A 21,335-nucleotide genomic window follows, 5' to 3' on the forward strand; every position below is an offset into this window, starting at 1 on the left:
TATTAACATGCATGTATCATGTGTACAAACATGAGCAATTTACAGATTCCAACTTTATTTGTATGTGCTCCTTGTAATTTGGTCTGCTTGCATAATATTTGCTGGAGAGCATCATGTTTGAACATGCATATGATATGTTGTGCTTTCAGCATTATAAGAGTCATAAGGGATTGCAGAATGTCAGTTTGGTTTCTAATGCGAAGCATGTGTCTGGTGCCTAGTTTTTAAAAGCATAGTTTCAATGACAGAAATAATAATTAAGATCTCGGTTTTTTAGTGTGTGGTCAATCAGTATAACTGGGTTTTTGTTTTGTTTTTCAGTTAGATTCTTTGCAAAATGGATAAATTTGTGAAAAAACGAATTGAAGCATATACATCCAGTGAGTCAATTGGTAAAAAGACAAGATTGTACAATGACAGTCATTTAAATTATGGTTTTACCTCATTGGATGGAAAGTCACAATGTGTTATTTGCTTTCAAGTCCTCTCCTATGAAAGCATGAAGCCCACTTGGAAACTAAACATCTAGATCATAAAAGCAACCCTTAGAATTTTTCAAAAGAATATTATATACTTTGAGAAATCAGAAATACACAAGCTTTTATTTGTAAATCAAACCACACTGATAAAAGTACACCTGAAGCATCTTATCTTGTAGCATTAAGAACAGCTAAGATGTCCAAACCTCTAGACAATTACAGAAAACCTCATATTACAGTACCTACTGTAACTGATTTGGTCAATGTTTAAACAGTTGTGGCAGAACAAAAAAAATGAAAAATATTCTGCTTTCTAACAACACAATATCAAGGCGAATCCATGACATGGCTGCCGATGTTCGCTATCAGATATTTGAGCAAGTGAGTTCAAGTGAATTTTTCAGTATTCAGTTTCATGAATCAACAGATGTGGCACACATGTCTCAGTTCTTATGTTTTGTGAGATATGAAAGCGATAGGGTCAGATCAGTCAAAGAAAATATGTTTTGCAAATCAATACCTGGTCAAGCAACAGGACAATGTATTTTTGATGTTTTTTTATGAGGCTACTAAAAACTATGACATAGAGTGGACAAAATATATTGCAGTATGTAGAGATGGTGCAAAGGTGATAACAAGAAACAGTGAATTTCTGAAAAAAATGAGATCATCTTATACCAAGGGCAGAATGGATGCACTGCTTCCTTCCCAGACATGCTCTTGCCACAAAAAATATACTGGAAAATTCAAACAAATTCTTTGTAAAACTGTAAAAACGGATAACTTTATTAAAAGTTGACCATTACAGAATTGGCTGTTTGCTAAACTATATGATGAAATGGGCGAAAAGAAAAATCTTTTCTTTTCCATACAGAAGTCAGATGGCATCACAGGGGAAGTATAAACCCGGTTATAGAATTGCAAGATGAATTAATAATATTTTTCCAGAATAAACAAAATTTCATTCTGAATGTTTTTACAAAATAAATATATGTTACTGTCGGCTAACTTATCTGATGAATTTTTGCATTTTAACGAATTGAATGTGAATCTACAAGGATATGATAAAAAACATTTTATAAATGATAAAGTTCATACCTTCATTAAGAAGTCTGATATTTGGATTATTCGTCTTCAAAGCAAAAAATTTTGATATACTTCCACTCACTTCTGATTACTTTAAGAAAAACTTCGATGAAGAAGATACTATTATTCACCACAGTTTGAATAGCATGAAGGTGCATTTGCATGAGCTAAAAATTCAGTTGGCAGAGTATTTCCCAGAAGATAAAAATGATTTTTCGAAGAGGTGGGTATAAATATTTTTAATGAAAACGTTGCTGCATCTGCTAAATTACCGGTTGAGATTTACGACCAGCTCATCGAAATGTCTGCCAATAAAATATTACAACCATTCACATCTGAAGGTTTAGCTTACATTTTGGCTTGCTCGTCAAAGTGATTATGGAGATATAGTCACAGAAGCATTGAAAATATTAATCTTTTTCGCCATGTCTTCCCTCTGTGAAAAGGGTTTTTCATCTATGGTTGTGTAAAAAGCTAAATATAGAAATTGTCTTTTATCAGTTAAAAAAATTTGCTTTTATGCATTTTTAACATAGATTCAAGTATGGAAAAGCTTTTAAATGAAAAACAAACGTAACCATCTCATTAATTTATTTTCTTTACATGTTTTTATAATGTAAGAAAAATTTTTATGATAAATGATTTTTCTTCTTAATACGTAAATAAAAATGATTTCATTATTATTACGTGTAAAGTTGTAGGATAATTTCATATCATTTTTCATATCACCGCGATCCCCAGGTTGAGAAACGCTGATCTAGGTTAAGAACCTTGTCATGTGAATATCACACTGTCATCACTCAGAGAAGACTGCATGCAAGTGTTGATTTTTCTCTTTCCTTCATTCTTTTTTTTCTATCCCTCTGTCTCTCTCCTTTGGTAATTCATGCACTTTTAAGAGACCTTGCATTTTTACATTTAAAATGTACATAAATTTCAATCATTTGATTGGTTGAAACATACAATATTCTGAAAGCCCCCAGATATTTAAAGCAGGTTTATAGTATTCAACCATGTTGACAGCAGTATCCCTTATTTATTTAGTGGTGCACTTCTAGCAGGTGATCACTAGATAAGGTTTTACATACATTGGAAAAGAAGAAACAAGTAGAAAAAAATTTAAGCCATTAAAAATGTGATGTAAATGTTATGAAAGTGAAACAATGAATACATACCCTGGAATCATCAATTCCTGAGAATTCATGAAATTCCTCTCTAGTTATCATGAAGGCTGCAAGGTTGGCAGTATATATAGCTAGAAATACAACAGCAAACATAGCCCATATGTTGGTCATAAACCTGCAAAGAATTATAAAATAAACATATTCAACTGTTATTAGTCTAATTATTATTTTAATAATTAAAAATATTAAGCAACTAAAGATAACTGGTTATTGACAATCATTTTGCAATTTTATTGTTTTATTTTTCAGTAAGAGGTGACAATTAAGTTACAATGGACAATCTGAATTGCAGGTTTAAGTGGTTTTAATTTTTTGAAGCTAAATTTACTCTCTATCGGGATTTCCTGAAAAAAACTATATTCATTATTAAACTCCTGTAGATTCCTTCATTTTGTGCTAATGAAAGGAATTACAATTATTATTAAGAAAATTGGATTTTTTTTCAAATAAAAATGACTGAAGGTAACAATATTGTACAAATTGATAATTGATGTGAAAAGTTATACGTGTACATTTTGGAAAACTTCACTATCTTTGCAATCTTTATTCCTTTCAAAGTAACACAATACTCGCTGTTAGGTATGGTATCATCGAGTACTGCTTACCCATTATCATCATCTGGTGTTCTGCCTATTGGCAGGTCCCTTACGAAACTGCTGTCTCCATCCATTTCTGTACCAAACCTTTTTCTTCCTTCCCTTGTAGTTTCCAAGCTTCACCTCATCTATTAAATTCATCCTTAGTATTTCTCACTTCCTTTCCCCTTCAGCTGTCAAAACTCTACTCTCTCCAACCACATGTCGCAACCGGTTTCCTTTTCTTTTGTGTGACTTCTCGCATAAATGCTCTTTCTTCTTTAATCCTATTCATTACTTCCTCATGCCTCGCTTTATCTATCCATCTTACTTTCTCCATCATTTTTCATATCCGCATCTCAAAATCCCTTGATCCAGCTCCTTTTTCTATTCCTCATCAATCGTGCTTCACTTCTGTACAATAGAACACTCCATATATTACAGTTGGCTATCCTCTTCCTCTTCCTCTTCTTTAACTCCTTAATTCTAGTAAAAACCAGACTTCTACTGCTAGTATTCTCTTCTTACTGAAGACTTCCTATTATTTCCATTGCGCTTTTCCAGTCCTTTGTCGCCGTAATACCCAAATATCTTAATTTTTTATTTTTTCAATTCTTCCTTCACTTGTCTTTACTATTAAATCCTCTTTGTTGTTTACTTCCATTATTTTAGTTTTTCTGTATTTATTTTTATTCCATACTTTTTCAGTCCTTCCTCCAAAAATGTTAATAATCTTAGAAGTGCAGATGTGCTGTCAGCTGGAATTACATGTCATCAGCACAACTTATGAAATCATTTTTTTATCCTCCTACACTTATTCCTTCTTCTCTTTTTTCTAATGTATTTCTTATATCTGCAATGTAAATATTGAACGGTGTCAGTGAGAGGCAACATCTTTGGCTAACATCTCAACCTAGACCCTCTCAGTCAGTCATATTCTTATTTACTTTCACTGTTGATGTTTTTCTCATGTAAACTCCTTTAATTAACCTTTTGTCTTTCCATTCTACTTTTTTATCTTTAAGAATCTCTATCATTTTATTTTCTATCATTTTAGAAATTTTCTAAATTTGTGAAATACAGTGTCAATCCTTTCCTCTAAATATCTCTCTCTAACCGTTTTAACAGCCTAATGGCATCTAGTTCCTTTTCCTTTACTGAATTATTTTTTTCCTTTCCTCTGGATTCATTTCTATTATTTTTACCCACCTCCAATTTAGGACTCTTAATGATATTTTGAAGCACGGATTATTAAATCTACTGTCTTTATCTGTCTTTATCTGTCTGGTCTATCTATTTGTCTTTGGCTGGTCTTTACATACCAGTTTTCTTTTGATTTGGTATAATTAAGTCTTCATGTCTTCTCTTGTACTGTATATCCTACTGCACAGTTCAACTATTTATTTCACTACTTCCTCCTTTAAGCATTTATAAAATTCTTTAGGAGGTTCATCTATTCCGGTTGATTTTTTATAGTTCATTTCTTTAATTGCTACTGCTTACTCAGTACTGAAAAAATATATTGGAATTGCCTTAGGTAGCAACATTTAAACAAATTTTTATTCATTTTAAAAACAATTCATATTAATGTGTTCTACTAGGATGTACTACATAGAATTAATTGTTCTATGGGTCTTTGATAAATGCCTGATAGAGTCGTGCTAATCATTAACGAACTGGAGGTTTTTCATTGTATTTAATATTCTTGTAGTTCAGTAGGGGCAGCTCTGTAAAAGCTAAAACGGTTATTTAGATTTAGTAGATAAAGCTGCACTCTAAAATACAAAATTATATATACAATATAAAAGTAGTGTTAAAATATAGCCGGTCTGCTTCAAAAGTAATAATTTACTATCAGAATTCCCAGTTCTCTCAGATTCACTCAGACTTTCTATGATGTCATTTCTATCTTGACCGATCAGAGTGTAGATTAATGAAAATTGATGTCATCTATATTTTAGATGTTCAGATATAACTTTTGTCTTTGATCGTACTGCTGATCAAATACTTATTGTAGTCTTTCGTATTGTTTTATGGTGAGCGCTCAATATTACTAAAAATTAATTTTAAATCTCTTGAATCAATTTACCAATAAAAAACTCTAAACAGCAAAATTCTATTTTCAAATTCCTTTTACTTTACCGTTTTCGTTGATTTCCTTACTAATTTTACATTCAGGATATCAGTACGAACGTTTCTGTCGCAGCATTTTTTTAAATCTGTTTAATGGTAAAAACTTTAAATCTGACGATCGGTAACACTATCATAAAACGAGAGATTCGGAAAGGCCGCTATTTTCAAGCGATTGACGAAACGATCACGCAATCGGTACAGAGGGAGGATCAAAGATAGAGGTGATACCAGAAATGATCGATCATATCAAGTAACAAATCCCTGTCAGGCATGGCATTTTTACACGCTACAAAACATTCCCGGCCCCGGAGGTTAAAAAGAAAAAACTACTGACAGAAAAAATAAAATCCAATTACTTCATTTAAATATTCAGTAATTTTTAATTCACTTATTCAAATTTGGAACCGTAAAAATACACAATCACCTTTAAAACGCTGGAAAAAAAGTATGTGTAGAATTATAATAAACTGATATATTATAAAATTTAAATATTACTTATTGACTAAGATAGATTTTACCTTGCAGTGAATCCACGAGGCGAATCGACGTGAACAGCTGCTTGGAATAACACTGCCCATACTAGCCAATATGTACGAAAAAGCGAAAACCTGTGATTAGATACCGGTGCCACTTTCTGAAACAAAAATTAATACTCAGAAAAAAATTTAAGTCTTAAACTTAACACCTTGCAAACATTATATATGTATGTATTCAAGCTGCTCGGTACGGAATATATAGTATATAGCGACGCAAATCTCACGTATTCAGATTGAAAACGATGCTTTATTTATTTTTCAACTTTGTTAAATTATTTTGGTGATATCGCCATATAAGCTTGAAACTTGTATGGGATACGGAAATGGAATTTTGTAGCGTATGAAAAATATGAAAGGATGAAAAGCCAAAGTTCATAGAGAAATTACCAATACGCTGTTAGTACTTTTAATTATGTAAACATTTTTACAGAAAGGCTAAAATAAGTTTAAATTGAAAAAACGGTTTTACTTTAATAATTTCTTATGCTCGCCATTAATAAACCATTTATGAAGTTTTAGGTGTAGTTCAACTGAGTTCAACTTTTGACTCGCTGTAAATTCATTAGTGAATCACATTAGTTAATCGTATCAAAAAAGAAAGCTTACAACACACGTAGGACTTTCCCGGTACGCGGCTTTAGCCGCATGACGTGGGTTGTTTCTGATGCACTGCTTAAATACACAACTTAATTTTAAATATTTATCATTTTATTTAAATAAAATATTTTTTTGTTTATTTAATTAAATGTGATTCTAACTAAAAATACCGTATTTAATTCGCGCGGGTGTGGCGATACTAGGGGCGACTGTTGGCACTAACTCAACCGATGTAATTTCACAACTTAACGAGTACATGAATAAATTTTGTTTGCGCACCGGCAGATTGGTATAGCCGCGAGGTTTAATACGCTTGGTTCCGCATTAACCGGCCGATCGAATTTCAAGACTCACCCAGAACGAATTACTTTTTTTACACTTTAAATATTATTCATTTATTTAATTATATCGCTCACCTGTAACGTTACAACGTAGCAGACGATTACAACAGCATTTTTTGATATAAGGGCGCGATTTTTCAAATTTTTCTTTTTGCATATATTGTTATTCTTTAATTGTTAACAAATGAAAAATATAACCTTAATTAGAGCTGAAATTTCGAGCTGCTGAAGGTGACCTTGCTCTACAGCCTCACTCCCTTGACCTTTTAAGATGACAATTACGGCATCAATCCTCCATATATAGAAATTATCTGACCGAGTTTGGTCAAAATCGATCCATTAATTCTGGATATATAAGGTTATCTAAAGGCCGAACACCCGAACACCGAACACACGTACATACGAACAATAACATCCAGAAAATTTCCGTCCTGTTTTTCTTTTGGATTCCTTAGGTATAAAAACGTGAAGATCCGGTGAAACCGCATATGTCCAAGTTGGACCGATTACAATACTTCTAGAGATCTAGCACTGCTGTAGCGCTATCTAGACGGAAAAGTAATAATCTCAATCGTTCTAAATCAGTGAAAATCCGAATCGATCTAAAGTGATCTTTAATGTTAACATTTAAATTATGTCGCACTATTTAAGCGAAACATATTTATTATCTCATTAATCCGCTGGAAAATCAGGTGATGATTCGATAGAGCAAGTCAACGAAATATCTGCCACCGTTTATCGAATGCGGATTTTCCTTGAAATTATTAAATACAAACGACTTGACAAATCAATCAATATTTTTTCCAGTGCTATTTCGGAGCTGATTATCAACACTTTTCCGTGGAAGTATCCGGAAGCGTGACGTTTGTTACCGGATATTTTAAAGCTTTACGACGTTTTCTGATTCCGTTACTATAATTTTGTACGTTAGGGGCGTTATAAATATAAATTTAGAGTAACACGTAGTACCAGGAACACATTATAAGGGAACATGTAGTCGTAGATATTTATATACTTTAAGTTCATTATAATTCAACGGACCGTGAACACTATGGGGATGTTTCTAAAACCATCCGAAGAACCCGATCATATCAGTTACTTTCGTGGTCAAAGGCGGGAAAAAACGGTCCGGAAGGCAAGACTGAGGGTGTTTTCGTATCTTTTATAATATTATTAAAAATTAAATATACCCAGCACACTTATTCGGAGCGGAGTAAGACGCCTAATTATCAGTTTTAACCCGCTCATGGGACAAGACGACCAAATAACCTAATTCTGGAAATTCGAGAAAATAAAGTCTATATTGATAAATTCAAAGCTATCGTAATTTTCACACGATCCAATCTTATTTATGAAAATTTTCGACGTTAATTAGCACAAATTATAAACGTGCAAGTTAGAAATAAATAATTTTTATGCGCATAAGCGGTCTGTCACCCCACTTTCCCTTGCGTTGCTTATTTACTTTTTGGTTTTTTCTGCCAATCTTTCTCGTTTTTTTTTCTGGAGTAAGGTGTATGGATTTTCCGCAAATTTCACGAATGAATGTTCTTCATGATGTCCTTCAACTTACTGAAGGAAATGAAATAAGGAACTTTGTAGGGAATAAAGATTATCATGCCCGACCGGTAATCGAACCTTTTGGATGAATGACAGAAATTCTAAGGAGATCGGTTCGTTATTTTTTATTATTATGTTTACATGCAATGTGTTTTTTGTATAGTTTTAAGCATAGATAGGCTCATACAACTTTACACTTGATTAAAGTGTAACATTAACTGTTACACTTTACACCTGTAATATTATTAACAGTTTTTTTTTTACTATGTAGGATATGATTCTGTTCGTGAATTATCTATTTATTTTAAAACAGATTTTCCATTATCTTGGAGTAATATATTATTTACACCCATATTCAGCTGTTTCCATGCGATTATCTTTGAGAACCTGAAATTAAGTTTTCTATATCACTTTGCTTGCAAATCTTTATTTCGTCAAATTAGCAGTTAAAAAAAATATTTCTGTAAAAGATAATAAATTTGAATTTTTTACATGGTGTTCGTGTGATGGTTTATTTTACAATGAAAAGTGCTCAACGTTTGTTAACGATCGACGTTTCATGTTCTTTTAACGATCGCCTTTCCATTTTGTTTTGAAATTTTAATTTTTAATTTTAGTAAAATAAATTCCCGCGTGGGAACCAGTGGCAGAATACGTACTCGTCTCTTGTTTCTCCTACCTGTCGTAAGAGCCGACCAAAAAAGGAGAGTAGCTAATTCTTGCGGATGCTTTCCGTGTATGTTTGTTCACGCTTAGAATCGTAATAATAACTTTTGAAATCAAGATCTTAAGACAAGTCTGTGATTTTTCGGCTGCACATGTGGTCTTGGTTACTAGTTCCAATGACTCCAGTAGCTGATACCGCCCTTGGCATGGAAAAACACCGGATTTTAATAAATAATCGAGGTAAAAATAATTAGGATGTTATTTGTTTACTTGCCTTTAAAATGAAGAAGAGATTTTCGATCTGATTGGTCAATATTTTTATTTTATTTATGCACTTCGAATTGTTACATTTTACAAAATGCATTTAATGAGGAAATCCATAGCACCGTTTCATTGCAAGTTTCTTCCAGGTAAGTTAAATTAAAAAAATCTAACGAAAACCGCATAAATGATATGAAATATGCGGTCTAACACGACCGCATAGATGATTTTAATAAATTTTTAATACACCATCTTGTTTGTCAAAGTTATCGATTAGTAACAGGTTATAACAACATAATTATATCTAAAATGATTTAATTGTGATGATATTTCCACGAAAAACCTCAAGACAATTTCCTGGAGAGCTTTGAAGAAAAAATAATACACATTCTACAGTATCCCAGAAAAACTTAGCTCAAGCTCGTTAGCGGTCTTTTTACGAATTTTTTTTTGCGATCTCTTTTTTTTATTAAGATTCAGGTATTTCGCCTTCTATGTTTCTGGTGAAAGGTTTTTTTATTGCTGAAAAAAACTTTTTTTTTTTTGAAGGCTAATGATGTTTCAAATAAATCCATCAAATATAAAATAAATAAAAAAAAAACGGATGAAAAACTTTGTGACAGAAATGTATCAGAAGGGTGAATTTCCGGTTTTAGTTAAGAAAGAAAGGATGTTGCACTGCTGTATTTTTTTTTTACTTCATGTTATGTTAGTATCACGTATTCAAAACGATTTAACCTCAAAACTGATTTTTTGAACACCAATCCTCTTCATTCATACTAGATCTTATTTTAGAAAATTGTGAAACTAAAGTACTATAGCCAACATGTTTTTTTAAATGTAATTGCCTTTTTTGGAAGAAAAGTAACAGACTTTTGGTGGGACATGTACAAAATTTTAAATTTCAAAACTACATAATCAATTTCACATAAATTTTGATATGCTGTAGCAGTGTAGTTGTGCAACTGAAAATTTGATTAAGATTGGTCGAGTCGTTTTTTAGTTACGCTCAATTTAAGGTAGAAAAGAGGATCTTCTATGTTATATCGTCACCACTGAATTAAAATATGTACTTGACTAAACTAATGCTTTCATGAAAATTACGGCTCCATTTAAGTATAAACCAAATACGCTAGATCGCAGCACGTACAGTTTTATTGAAAGTTTATTTTACCAAAATGTTTACTAAAATATTTTTTACAACTTTTTTTGTTTTAAATGTTAAGCTAATTATTTTGCATTTGTTGTCTCTATTATTACTGTCATAATTTAAAAAATAATGTTTATTGTACGATACATTTAAATATAATTAGCTTAATATTTTTATACTTAAATGGAGCTGTAGTTTTTACGAAAACATTAATTTAAATGCACGATTTAATAATCAAAGCAGTTTACAATTTCACACATTCTACATAAGAATACGCTGGTGCAAGACATGTTAAAAACGGAGAAATCTCTGTCGATGTCATTTAGAAAAAGCGGACACGATTTTATTTTCCTTAGTCATATTCTGGTTACTGACGTACCGGGCTTCTAAAAAAAACAAACTTGAACTGTGCTTCTCAGGCAGACGTACCATTGCTGATCGTGTAGATAAAAATTCCGTTTGTAACAATAGTATTTCTGTTGCCTACAAAAAAAAAAATTCTGGGTGATTTATAAACAACAAATTCTCGTGGGATGATTAAATTAATTCCGTTTGAAGCAAATTAAAGTAGTATTGTTTTTCTCTGAAGGGCCTCAATAAAAGGCTACGCTTATCATGATTATTAAATATTTATTACGCTCACATATAATCTCGTATATTATGCACTCTTGCGAAGTTTACGACACTCTCCAACGCTTGTATCGTAACTTTCTTTGCACTCGTGCATTAATGGCCATTGTGGAAAGTTACATACCGTATTTTTTTTACGATTGAGAAAATGTTGGGATTATTGATTTAAATCACCGTTACAAAACATTTTTTAAAAATTCTCAAAAAATACATTAAAAAAAATACATTTCTGAAGCAAAAGGTTATTTTTTAGTCGTAAGTTCTGCCTTTTCTTTAATATCGATCGGTGTTAAAGACATTTCTTCCTCAGAATCCGACATAATTAAAAAAAAAGATAAACGGTGTAATATAGAAAGTTGCCTATTGGTGTACTTTCAAATTAACCACTGTTTGCTAACTACTAAACTACTTTCTAACTACTAAATCGGATTAAAATAAATTTATAAAAAACAGCTGATACATTAAACTTCCTTCTGATTGGTCAATGATTGCAAAGAATAGGTTTTGATCGGTTGAACACTTTTATCATAATGAAAATCTGTATCACAATGGCTCATTGTGATACAAGTTTCAGCTGCGTGAAACATTATAATACAATAGAGCCGTAGAAGTGATGCCTAGTAAGTGATTGTTATGTTCGTATGTGAAAATAGAACTCAGTTTGGCTTTAATACAAGAGACTTTCTTAACATCAAATAGTTAAATATTCTATTTTAAATAAATATCATAACTTCTTAGTTCCAGAATTAATATATTTCTCTTTCTACGAACAAACACTAGAATGTATTCAGAAAATTTCCAATTTATGGGAAATTTAAATCGGTGGGAATGAGTAATAAAAAAATCATTAATAATTCGCAAACATATAAAGCCATGCATAAATAAAAATATACAGAATGTTAATAAAGTATTGAAACCCTTATATAATTTTTCAAAAGTTAAATACAGAAAAATGAAATCTAACAAACGCTCTTATCTTAAAACAATTCATTGTTTGATATAATCAACAAACATCCAAGCTCCTTTGAGGGATAACTGAACTTTTTAAATGGAAACAGTACAATTGTGACACATCATTTTAAAAATCATTGAAAAACAGAAAAAAATACTGGTATAAGGTATAAAATACTTTGGGCTATGATAATCCTAACCAAAGGGGCAGCTGTTTAATAAATTTCGTAAGTGTTCTACAATATACCTGAAAAATATCTAAATAGTTACTAGATGGACATCTCTCGCTCGCTCCCTCTCTCTCTCTCTCTCACACACACACACACACACACACACACACACACACACACACACACACACACACACACACACACACACACACACACACACACACACACACACACACACACACACACACACACACACACACACACACACACACACACACACACACACACACACACACACACACACACACACACACACACTATATATATATATATATGATACCATTTATCAGACAATATGCATATACAGAACTCAAGTTTATAATCTGCCAGCAACCCACTTGCCATTCATGAAATTCCTCTACATCATCAGAAGATTGTTGTATGTATTGCAAATATCCAGAAGAAGAATAGCAGGCCCAGTATTCTTTACACAAACAATAAATTCAGGCGTTATTGTAAAATCATTCAATAGTTCACAGGAGAGCTAATCGAGCATGAAATTAATAATGGTTGGATTCAAAAGATGGCATGGACGGCGGGTACTGCCAGGCGGTCTATGAAGTTAGTGTAAGGTGTTTTTGGAGATTACTAAGGACTTCTGGCCATCTTGTTCTCGAACTAAGTCCATGGATTTTTAATTCTGGGTATATGAAAAAAATAATGTTTATCGCGGAAACCCTCACCATAGCCTCCTGGAATTTCAAACTGCTACTCGTGATTTCATCAAGAACATTTCACATGAACAATCTGTGAGGATCTTCGAGAACAGAATTTCACTCATTTACATTCATACATATCATCCTCATTCATCCTCTGAAATAATACCTTATGGTGGTTCCAGAGGCTAAATAGAAAAAGAAAGATGTTCATAGGGACATTTCCAATAACTACTGGGAAGGTAAGTCAATGTTACATGTATTGTTGTGCTTGTGCCCAACAGATATACAGATACTTTTCAAATGCACTATATATATATATATATATATTATTATTATTTTTTTTTCTAAAGCCAATCTTTTCAAGACCCATACCGTCTTGTACTAATACATATTGTATATATAATCCAACTTGATCCACCTATGTACAGAAATTATAAATTAAGTAACATGACACTTTTTTTATATCTTACAATAACACTTTCCTGGCAACCCACATCTTCAGTTGCAATTTACTTTTTAAGTGTTTATATCAAAATACAATAAAATACATATAAAAAAAATTTTAATAATATATGAAAAATCTTTTGATAAATTAAAATTGAAATTCAAGAATTAAAATATAAAACTTTTTTTATAAATCATAAATTAATTAAAAGCTTTTTTTAAAAAATATATATAAATTATAGAAAATAAAAATTTCTAGACATAAACACTAAAAAGTCAATTATATATATTAATTATACATATATATATATATATATTTAATTATTATTTTAATAATATATAATGGAATAATCAGATTTATATGAAAATAATATTACTTATAATTTATACATTTTAGCAACAATTATGTTTATTTACAATGAAGTGTACTACATAATCCATCTATTCTATTATATATAAACACAACTGAATGCATTCAGAGATAAATATTACTCTAATGACAGTCTACTTGTCTCACGGATGGTGGGAGTAAAAATTACACGGGTGAAATCACTTGTACGCTGTCAGAAGAGATACTGATGGCTGCACTGGGCAGCGCTCAAACCTGTGACTACTGCCAAACATGACAGTATTTGGTGTAAATAAGTCCATCCAAGAGATATTAAATTTATGGATGTGGTTTCATAACCATATTGTAGTAGAAATGAATTGGTTCGTGGGAATATATCTATTCCGTTACGAAAGTAAAAGTAATTCTAAACGATAGGTTTCATTATTTTTATAATAATTTTTGATTTGAGATCTCTGTTGTTTTTTTTTAATGTTACCACATTGGCTCTCATATTCTGATAGCTTTATTACTGGTACAAGTAAAACAATAAAAATAATATTTACTCATTAATAATGGAACACTTCCCCTTATTTTTTACCTACATATTCAAAACATTCTATTTAAAAAACCGATGTGGACACTAAATGACTTCCTTGTAAATCCATTAAATTACATATACGCACTTTTTTAAAATGAAAAGTACATAAAATTTTATTTCATTAGTAACTTCTGGTATTTTTTCATTTTTTTATTGTTATTTTTTAATTATTATGTATCGTAAAACTTTTTTTACAATCAGAGGTTAATAATTATTAATAAATCAATGTATTTAAATTAAAAAAAAGTAAAAAAAAGGAAAGGGATGAAGTCTAATTTGAACTGATGTGCCTTCCCCTTGTAAAATCCAAATATTTCATTAATTAAAATTTTATTTGGCTATAACTTTGGAACCGATGAAAATAAGTATCACTTATAATATATCGTAGAAAAGCTCTCAATGAGGGCTTATTACTGCACTTAGAATAAGTCCAAAGTCTAATTGTTTTGAATTTTCGGCTTTATTGGCAGTTTTGGTCTGTCGATTACAATCAAAATGGAATATTTCACAACTACATGTTACAAAAATCCTAAATCCAAAATTTCAAAATCCTATGGCTAATAATTTTTGAGTTATGTGAGATACTTAAGTACATATAAACATAAATATATATAGGCATCCTGCCGAAACTAGTCAAAATTGATTCAGGGATGGTCAAAATGGATATTTCCATTGAAATCCGAAAACCGAAATTTTTCACGATCACAATACTTCCTTTCGTACAAGGAAGTAAAAAGTATCACTATTTCAGTTTGGGTCTATTAATTTCACTTTTTTTTTACAATGATTCTATTTGAGGACTCTATTGACTTTCTACTGGAGAGAGTCAATAGTCTTATTGTGAGTACTACGCAGGTAATTCTATATCCAGAAGGAAAAACACATGTGGATATGAATGGATCATATATCTGCACATGCTTATTTTATTTTTTTCGATGGCAGAGATTAATCATCAAACATAATTGTGCTTTCTAATGTTATTTTCTGTCCACAGTGTGGTTAATACTAATAGAGTGTATGTTGTGGGAAAATTTGTAGACAAATTTTTATTTTCATTATCTGTGGAAATTTGGTGAAAATTTTGAAAAGGAATTACTAACGAAAAGGACAATTACACAGTTGGTAAACATTTTGTGAATAGTTGTTCAGTAGAGTAAGAAATACTCTAACTGAAATATTAAAACAAAAATATAAAAATATTAAAACTGAAATATCTAACTGAAAATATCTAACTGAAATATTTTTAATAACACAGGTAATGAATATTAAATTATTAGTTATGTTATGATATTAAATTATACCCTTGGTAAATCTATTGAAAAAATTAAACTGACAAAACAGTATTAATTTATTAATTTTTTAGCGATGCTTTTGTCAGTGATAATCAGCAATGATCATTTAAAAATATAAACTTTTATAACAACAACAAATTAAACTCGGTTTTAAAATAAATATGTTTAATAACTTCAATATTTTTTAAGTTATCATTATGACATTTTTAGTGACGTGCTGTTCTTACCCTAGTGTCAACTGATATTATTGCTGATAGGTTTTTAAATCAGTTATGTGTGTATATAGAATGCGGTTGAATAGTTTGTTGGATCTGAATTGTGTCTGACAGTTTAGCACTATATCATGTATTTATATACTTCATAATGCTCAAGTTTGTTAAGATTCTTTTTTTTATGTTGGTGTGGAATATAAAAGTTGGTGAATTTGTAATTTGCATCTATGATTTGTGTTACAAACAAGATCCATAATAAATTAAACTTTATACCTGAATATCAATACAATAAATAAATATCTTTTATTCACTTCATCATCATAAAAAAACTAAATAAAAACAGATTTTTATTTTATACAGAAAACCATTAACAATGAACATTTTAATTCACAGTATGTTCAGTGACCTAACTTGTATAAATTATTTGTTCTTAGAAGTATCCACTGACTATTCAATACAACACTGTCATCAGAAGACCATAAAAGAATTTAATATTAAAAAATACCTAAAACAAACAAATGTTATATCATACTCTCCGATACATTCTTGTGCAAAATACATAAAAATAAAAACAATAACACAAAAAAATAAAAAAATAGATTACATTAATATAAAATAATCTAAGACAGAAAATTGGTCACAAATTTAAAAACATCTTACTACTATGTAGTCTTCAAAATTACAAATGAAGCAAAAGCAAATCTATATTCAGAATGCAATTGTCAAACACAATGTCCCAGAAATACATAAAATGAACTGTCCTTACTGGTATAATGTTCAGTATTAGTCAAATACGATGTAGCTTCAGACAAAGATACAATGAAAGATAACATTGATTTTCTATAGCAACGTAGTCAACACTTACCACAGACACAAATTACCAATTTATTAACAATGGCAATAACATTAATATTCAGTTTATACAAACCAGGACGACATCTGTTAATATTCAAATTTTATATGTTCTGATGTTCGAGTTGAATATCAAATATCAAAGAATGTATAAACACACAACAATATTACACACATGATTTAAATATATGAGATGTGTTCAAAATATAACGAGAATTTTTGTTTTTAGGAAAGAATTTTATTTATTCTTCTACATTAATGTTATCTCCTTCAAAATAGTCCCCATTAGATATTTATTATACACTTATGCCAGCGCTTTTTCCAATCCACGAAAAACTTCTGGAACACGATCTTTGGAATAGTGTTTAGGTCTTTCCGCTATTTGCTTTTATTCTCATCTATGCTTATAAAACCACGGTCGTTTAAGGTTCTCTTTATTTTTGGTAATAGAAAAAAGTTACACGGGGGGATGTCTGGCGAATATGGGGGCTGGGGGATGATTAAAAAGATTAATTTTACTTTCCTCATCAGTAAATTGAAAGGTATAGGAATAATCAAATTATGTCTTAGTCTTAGTGTTGTTTTTGATGAACAAGCTATAAAGTGTGAGCAGAACCACGATAAAAGTTCTACTTTATGAATGATATATATATATATACTTTATTTATGTAATAGTTTTCACTTACCAAAAATCATTAATAGTAATGTTAGAGCGCTTTCGGATTATTAATCCATCCTCAGGAACAATGATATGTTGTACATTATAATTATTTACTTCATACATCATCAATTATACTAAATTTAACTTTATAAAAATATAAATATAACAATAATACCTTTTGACGATCAATTGTTTAAATTTTTGTAAAATTCAATTTAGTGTAACTGATGAAGTGTGAAGTAAATAATTATAATGTATAACACATCATTGTTCCTGAGGACGGATTAATAAATCAAAAGCGCTCTAACATTACTATTAATGATTGTTGGTAAGTGGAAACTTGTATATAAATAATTTATATAGTAATACCAATGGTATTACTATAAAAATTAATATATATACTTTACCTACGTACGTTTTGACTGCATCCTAATACAGTCTGTTTAACTAAAAATAACTACTATCGTGACATCTTAGTGAAAACAATAAAACAAATCACTGAAGATAATCAATCAGTCACTCAGACAAATGAAATATTTTGAAATATGTCATTACAAAAAAAATTTGCTTTGCTGTTGCAGAGGTTTATATTCTTAAATTATTTATATATGTTGAGTTCCTTTTTATTAAAAGAAGAAAACTGAGATTCTACCCGAATTGAATTTAGGCTTTACACACTACATTCTGCTGACTAAACAAAATTCACGATAAATTAAACTTTATATCTGAATATCAACACAACAAGTAAATATTTTTTATTCACCTCACCATCACAAAAAAAATCAATAAAAACAGATTTTAATTTTATACAGAAAAAAAGAGGCTTGCCAAAGAAATAGAATCTATAGTAACTATAATGATTAAAGAGAAAAAAAGTTGTAACAAGATTGAAACAGAAAAGCATTTAAAAACTATTTCATAAACTAGATTAGAAACCTTTTTAACTCATATTTTAGCTTACAACACTGATTCTTATGAAGTTTAATTTTATAAAACCACTCCTTTATTCTTTCAGATTTTTAAATTCACTAGTCTCTTCTTATTTTCTAACTTTTCATTTTTACTTTTACATAAAAATATTTCTAATATGATAATCTTACAACGAACTTTTAAAAACTATTTGTTAGGTGAGATAATGTAATACGTTCCTTCTGGCGCAACCTTGACCTTTCAACCACGCCAAAAATTAATAACCGCGGTTTCATTTACCGAAAGTCATGTGACGTCACAACCAACCTAACCTATACTAACCCATGACGTCACCTATATGTCGTCACCTACGACGCTACACAAATACGTCACTGGCACTGTAACAAAAGCGAAAGATCGAAACACCCGCTTTATGGCGGGTGGTGAATTGGAACGAATATACGATACCTTTCATCATCCCAACCTCGTAGGGGAAGACACTCGCCTAGTGACGTTCCGGTCGCCCCACCATCCTCGCAACCGTTCCTTGCCCTTTTGGGCTTTAACGGGAGTAGTTTATCGCCCTCTGATTTTTTACATCTCATAGTAATAAGGCTGACCTTGTTGGGATGCCACCGATGCAAATGCCTCGGTAGACATTTGCACCGGTGATTTAATAACTCAGCTTATTGCCTTCGCTGTAGGCCTCGCCCGGACATTTTGAATGTCCTACATCGTTGCCCTCTGAACTAGCTAACCGAGCTTGCGGAAGCGCGAACCACGCGCCTAGTTCTACTTATTATGAGCCAATTTCGTGAATATCTCGTAATTCGAGGCAAAATAAAACATAATATTCCACCAAACATGTTGATCGCAACAACGAAATTTAGTCCTAGTTCCCTTAGGGAAACTCAGCTTACTCTTAAATAAACCCATGACTGATACCTTTCATCATCTCAATTCCCCCCCGAGGGGAGAAGATCCCGCCTCGTAGCGTGTCAGGTCGCTACACCACCCCTCCGTTCCTTGCCAGTAATGCCTTTAACGGAGGACGTCTTCCTACCCTCAAACTGATCACATTCCACAGTGTTCAGCCGGCCACGGTGAGATGCCACCGATGCAAATGCCCCGAGGGGAATCTACATCGGTAATTCGCCACGAGAGATAGTAATGAGTTCTGCCTTCCGAAGAAGACAGCTGACACCTAACGCTACCACGTTGCCCTCAGGAACTAAAGCCTACTCGCGGAGAAGAAGACCTCGCGCCTACCGCAATCAGCCTAAACTACACTACACCCCTAGTGCATAGATGCATCAAGCATGCCACGACAGCGTATCTATCAGCAATTCGGTCACCGCAACGGATCGTAAGAATTTAAGAGATCGGAGCACAGCCAACACAATAAACCTAGTCCCAGAGGTCCTCAAGTTTGGTCCGTCGGGAGCTGAGTATAACCTCTAATCTCCCACTACAGCTCCATTTTAGAGGGCCGCTCGGAAATATACCCTGGTCGATCGCAACCAATTTCACCCATCACCCCCAATAGGTGTGCCCTCCCATCAGACAAATCGCCATGCTAAAGTTAGTAAATCGTGCAGGGGGGCGAACTCCCCGGGCACAACCTCCATTGAGACTAATCTAACCGAGGTCGGTGCCTAAGCGCCTACCTCTGGCCAATTAAACTGCCTGGGCGGTGCCCTAGCCACCCTAGAGTCCTACGGGACAAGGCCCCGCAAACAGCTGGAATTCCAGCCGATGCGACCGTGTTTTTATTTACCGACGGAGACTGGAGAAACTTGTGTTTGTCAGTTGCACCATGCGCCGCGATAAAATGGAAAGGTGGGAACGAAGCGCTTTACGGTGGATGGTAACTAAATTGCGACAAAAGTAACATCTATTACACCGAAATAGACGAATGTTCGATCGTCAGTAAAAGAACGGGTATCGTATCGGAATTGTTTCCCGGAGCGCCAACCGCAATCAACGGAGTGTTTCGGTACGTGGATGGACTGTTGTACTTTCTCAATGACGGTAAATATTACGCTTTCCAAACAAGTGGTGGAAACCAAGAGAGTGAACCTCGATAAGTTCGGAGCAAAGTGCTATAGTAATTCTCTAATGCGTAAACTTAAAGGGTTCCTTTCAAGTTATATAGTCATCAAAAGTATAGCTAGGTTACCGCATCACGAACTCGCGTATCGGTCGTGGTATTATGATACATCTCACCACTCGGTACCGATTCTGATGACGTCATTTCATATCAATGAAGGAGGTCACGAAAAAAGAGTAAGTAATGTACAGCGTGTTATTCATTTTTTTGATTCATCTTATTCACAACTTCGTTGAGTGGCACGTACTTTACTAATGTTTCGTATTTGACCACGCTAAACGCCGTAGTGTTTGCGGGAATAATGTTTTCGGTATCAAAGTGTACTTTGCAGTCAACCGCACCGGATTTCACGTTTAATTCTGATGTGAGCAATCGACTACGAAAATCGGAACGTCCTTCAAGAATTCTAAGAAACTATACGCCGGACGCAATGGGCGTCTCATGCCGTAATGTGATTTCTGAAAGTTTTTAAACAACCTGTACATCTTAGTGCCGTCCCTCTAAACTCGTACGGATAGTAATTGGCATTAATATACACTCTGATATTCATCAAATTGCAGTGATCAAACTTAGCCGTATCTTTAGTGACGTCGTTTTTCCTCGTCGTATGTTACGTCAATATCATTCAACGCGGCTTCTTGTCTTGCGTTGTCATGTGTATAGTCCAAGTGTTACTATTATTCTGCGGCACGCCCGACAATTTGAACGTGTCCCAATTATAGAAACCCATATGTAACTTTTTTCTGACACAATTATGTCATTCAATTTCACCGCCTCTCTAAGCACCGGGCGTAAGTACGATACGACCCAAGAGATCTTTGTTATTATCGGTTTTGACCCGCGGTTAGCTTCTGTAATCCCTATCGTGCTATTATCATTACTCGTTCT

General features: G+C 32.4%; 1 protein-coding gene across 1 annotated transcript in view; it reads right to left on the reverse strand.

The window, feature by feature from the left end:
• Positions 1-21,335, reverse strand: part of Nmdar2 (glutamate ionotropic receptor NMDA type subunit 2) — a 694,511-nt gene that overhangs the window by 52,390 nt on the left and 620,786 nt on the right. Inside the window, exons 11-12 of the mRNA XM_075369831.1 lie at positions 5,976-6,091; positions 2,741-2,864 (exon numbers count right to left, since the gene is read on the reverse strand). Of these exons, the coding sequence (XP_075225946.1) occupies positions 2,741-2,864; positions 5,976-6,091 (240 nt within the window). The remainder of the gene's footprint in view (positions 1-2,740; positions 2,865-5,975; positions 6,092-21,335) is intronic.

Source organism: Lycorma delicatula, chromosome 6 (genome assembly GCF_047948215.1).
Source record: "Lycorma delicatula isolate Av1 chromosome 6, ASM4794821v1, whole genome shotgun sequence".
Classification (NCBI taxonomy): domain Eukaryota; kingdom Metazoa; phylum Arthropoda; class Insecta; order Hemiptera; family Fulgoridae; genus Lycorma; species Lycorma delicatula.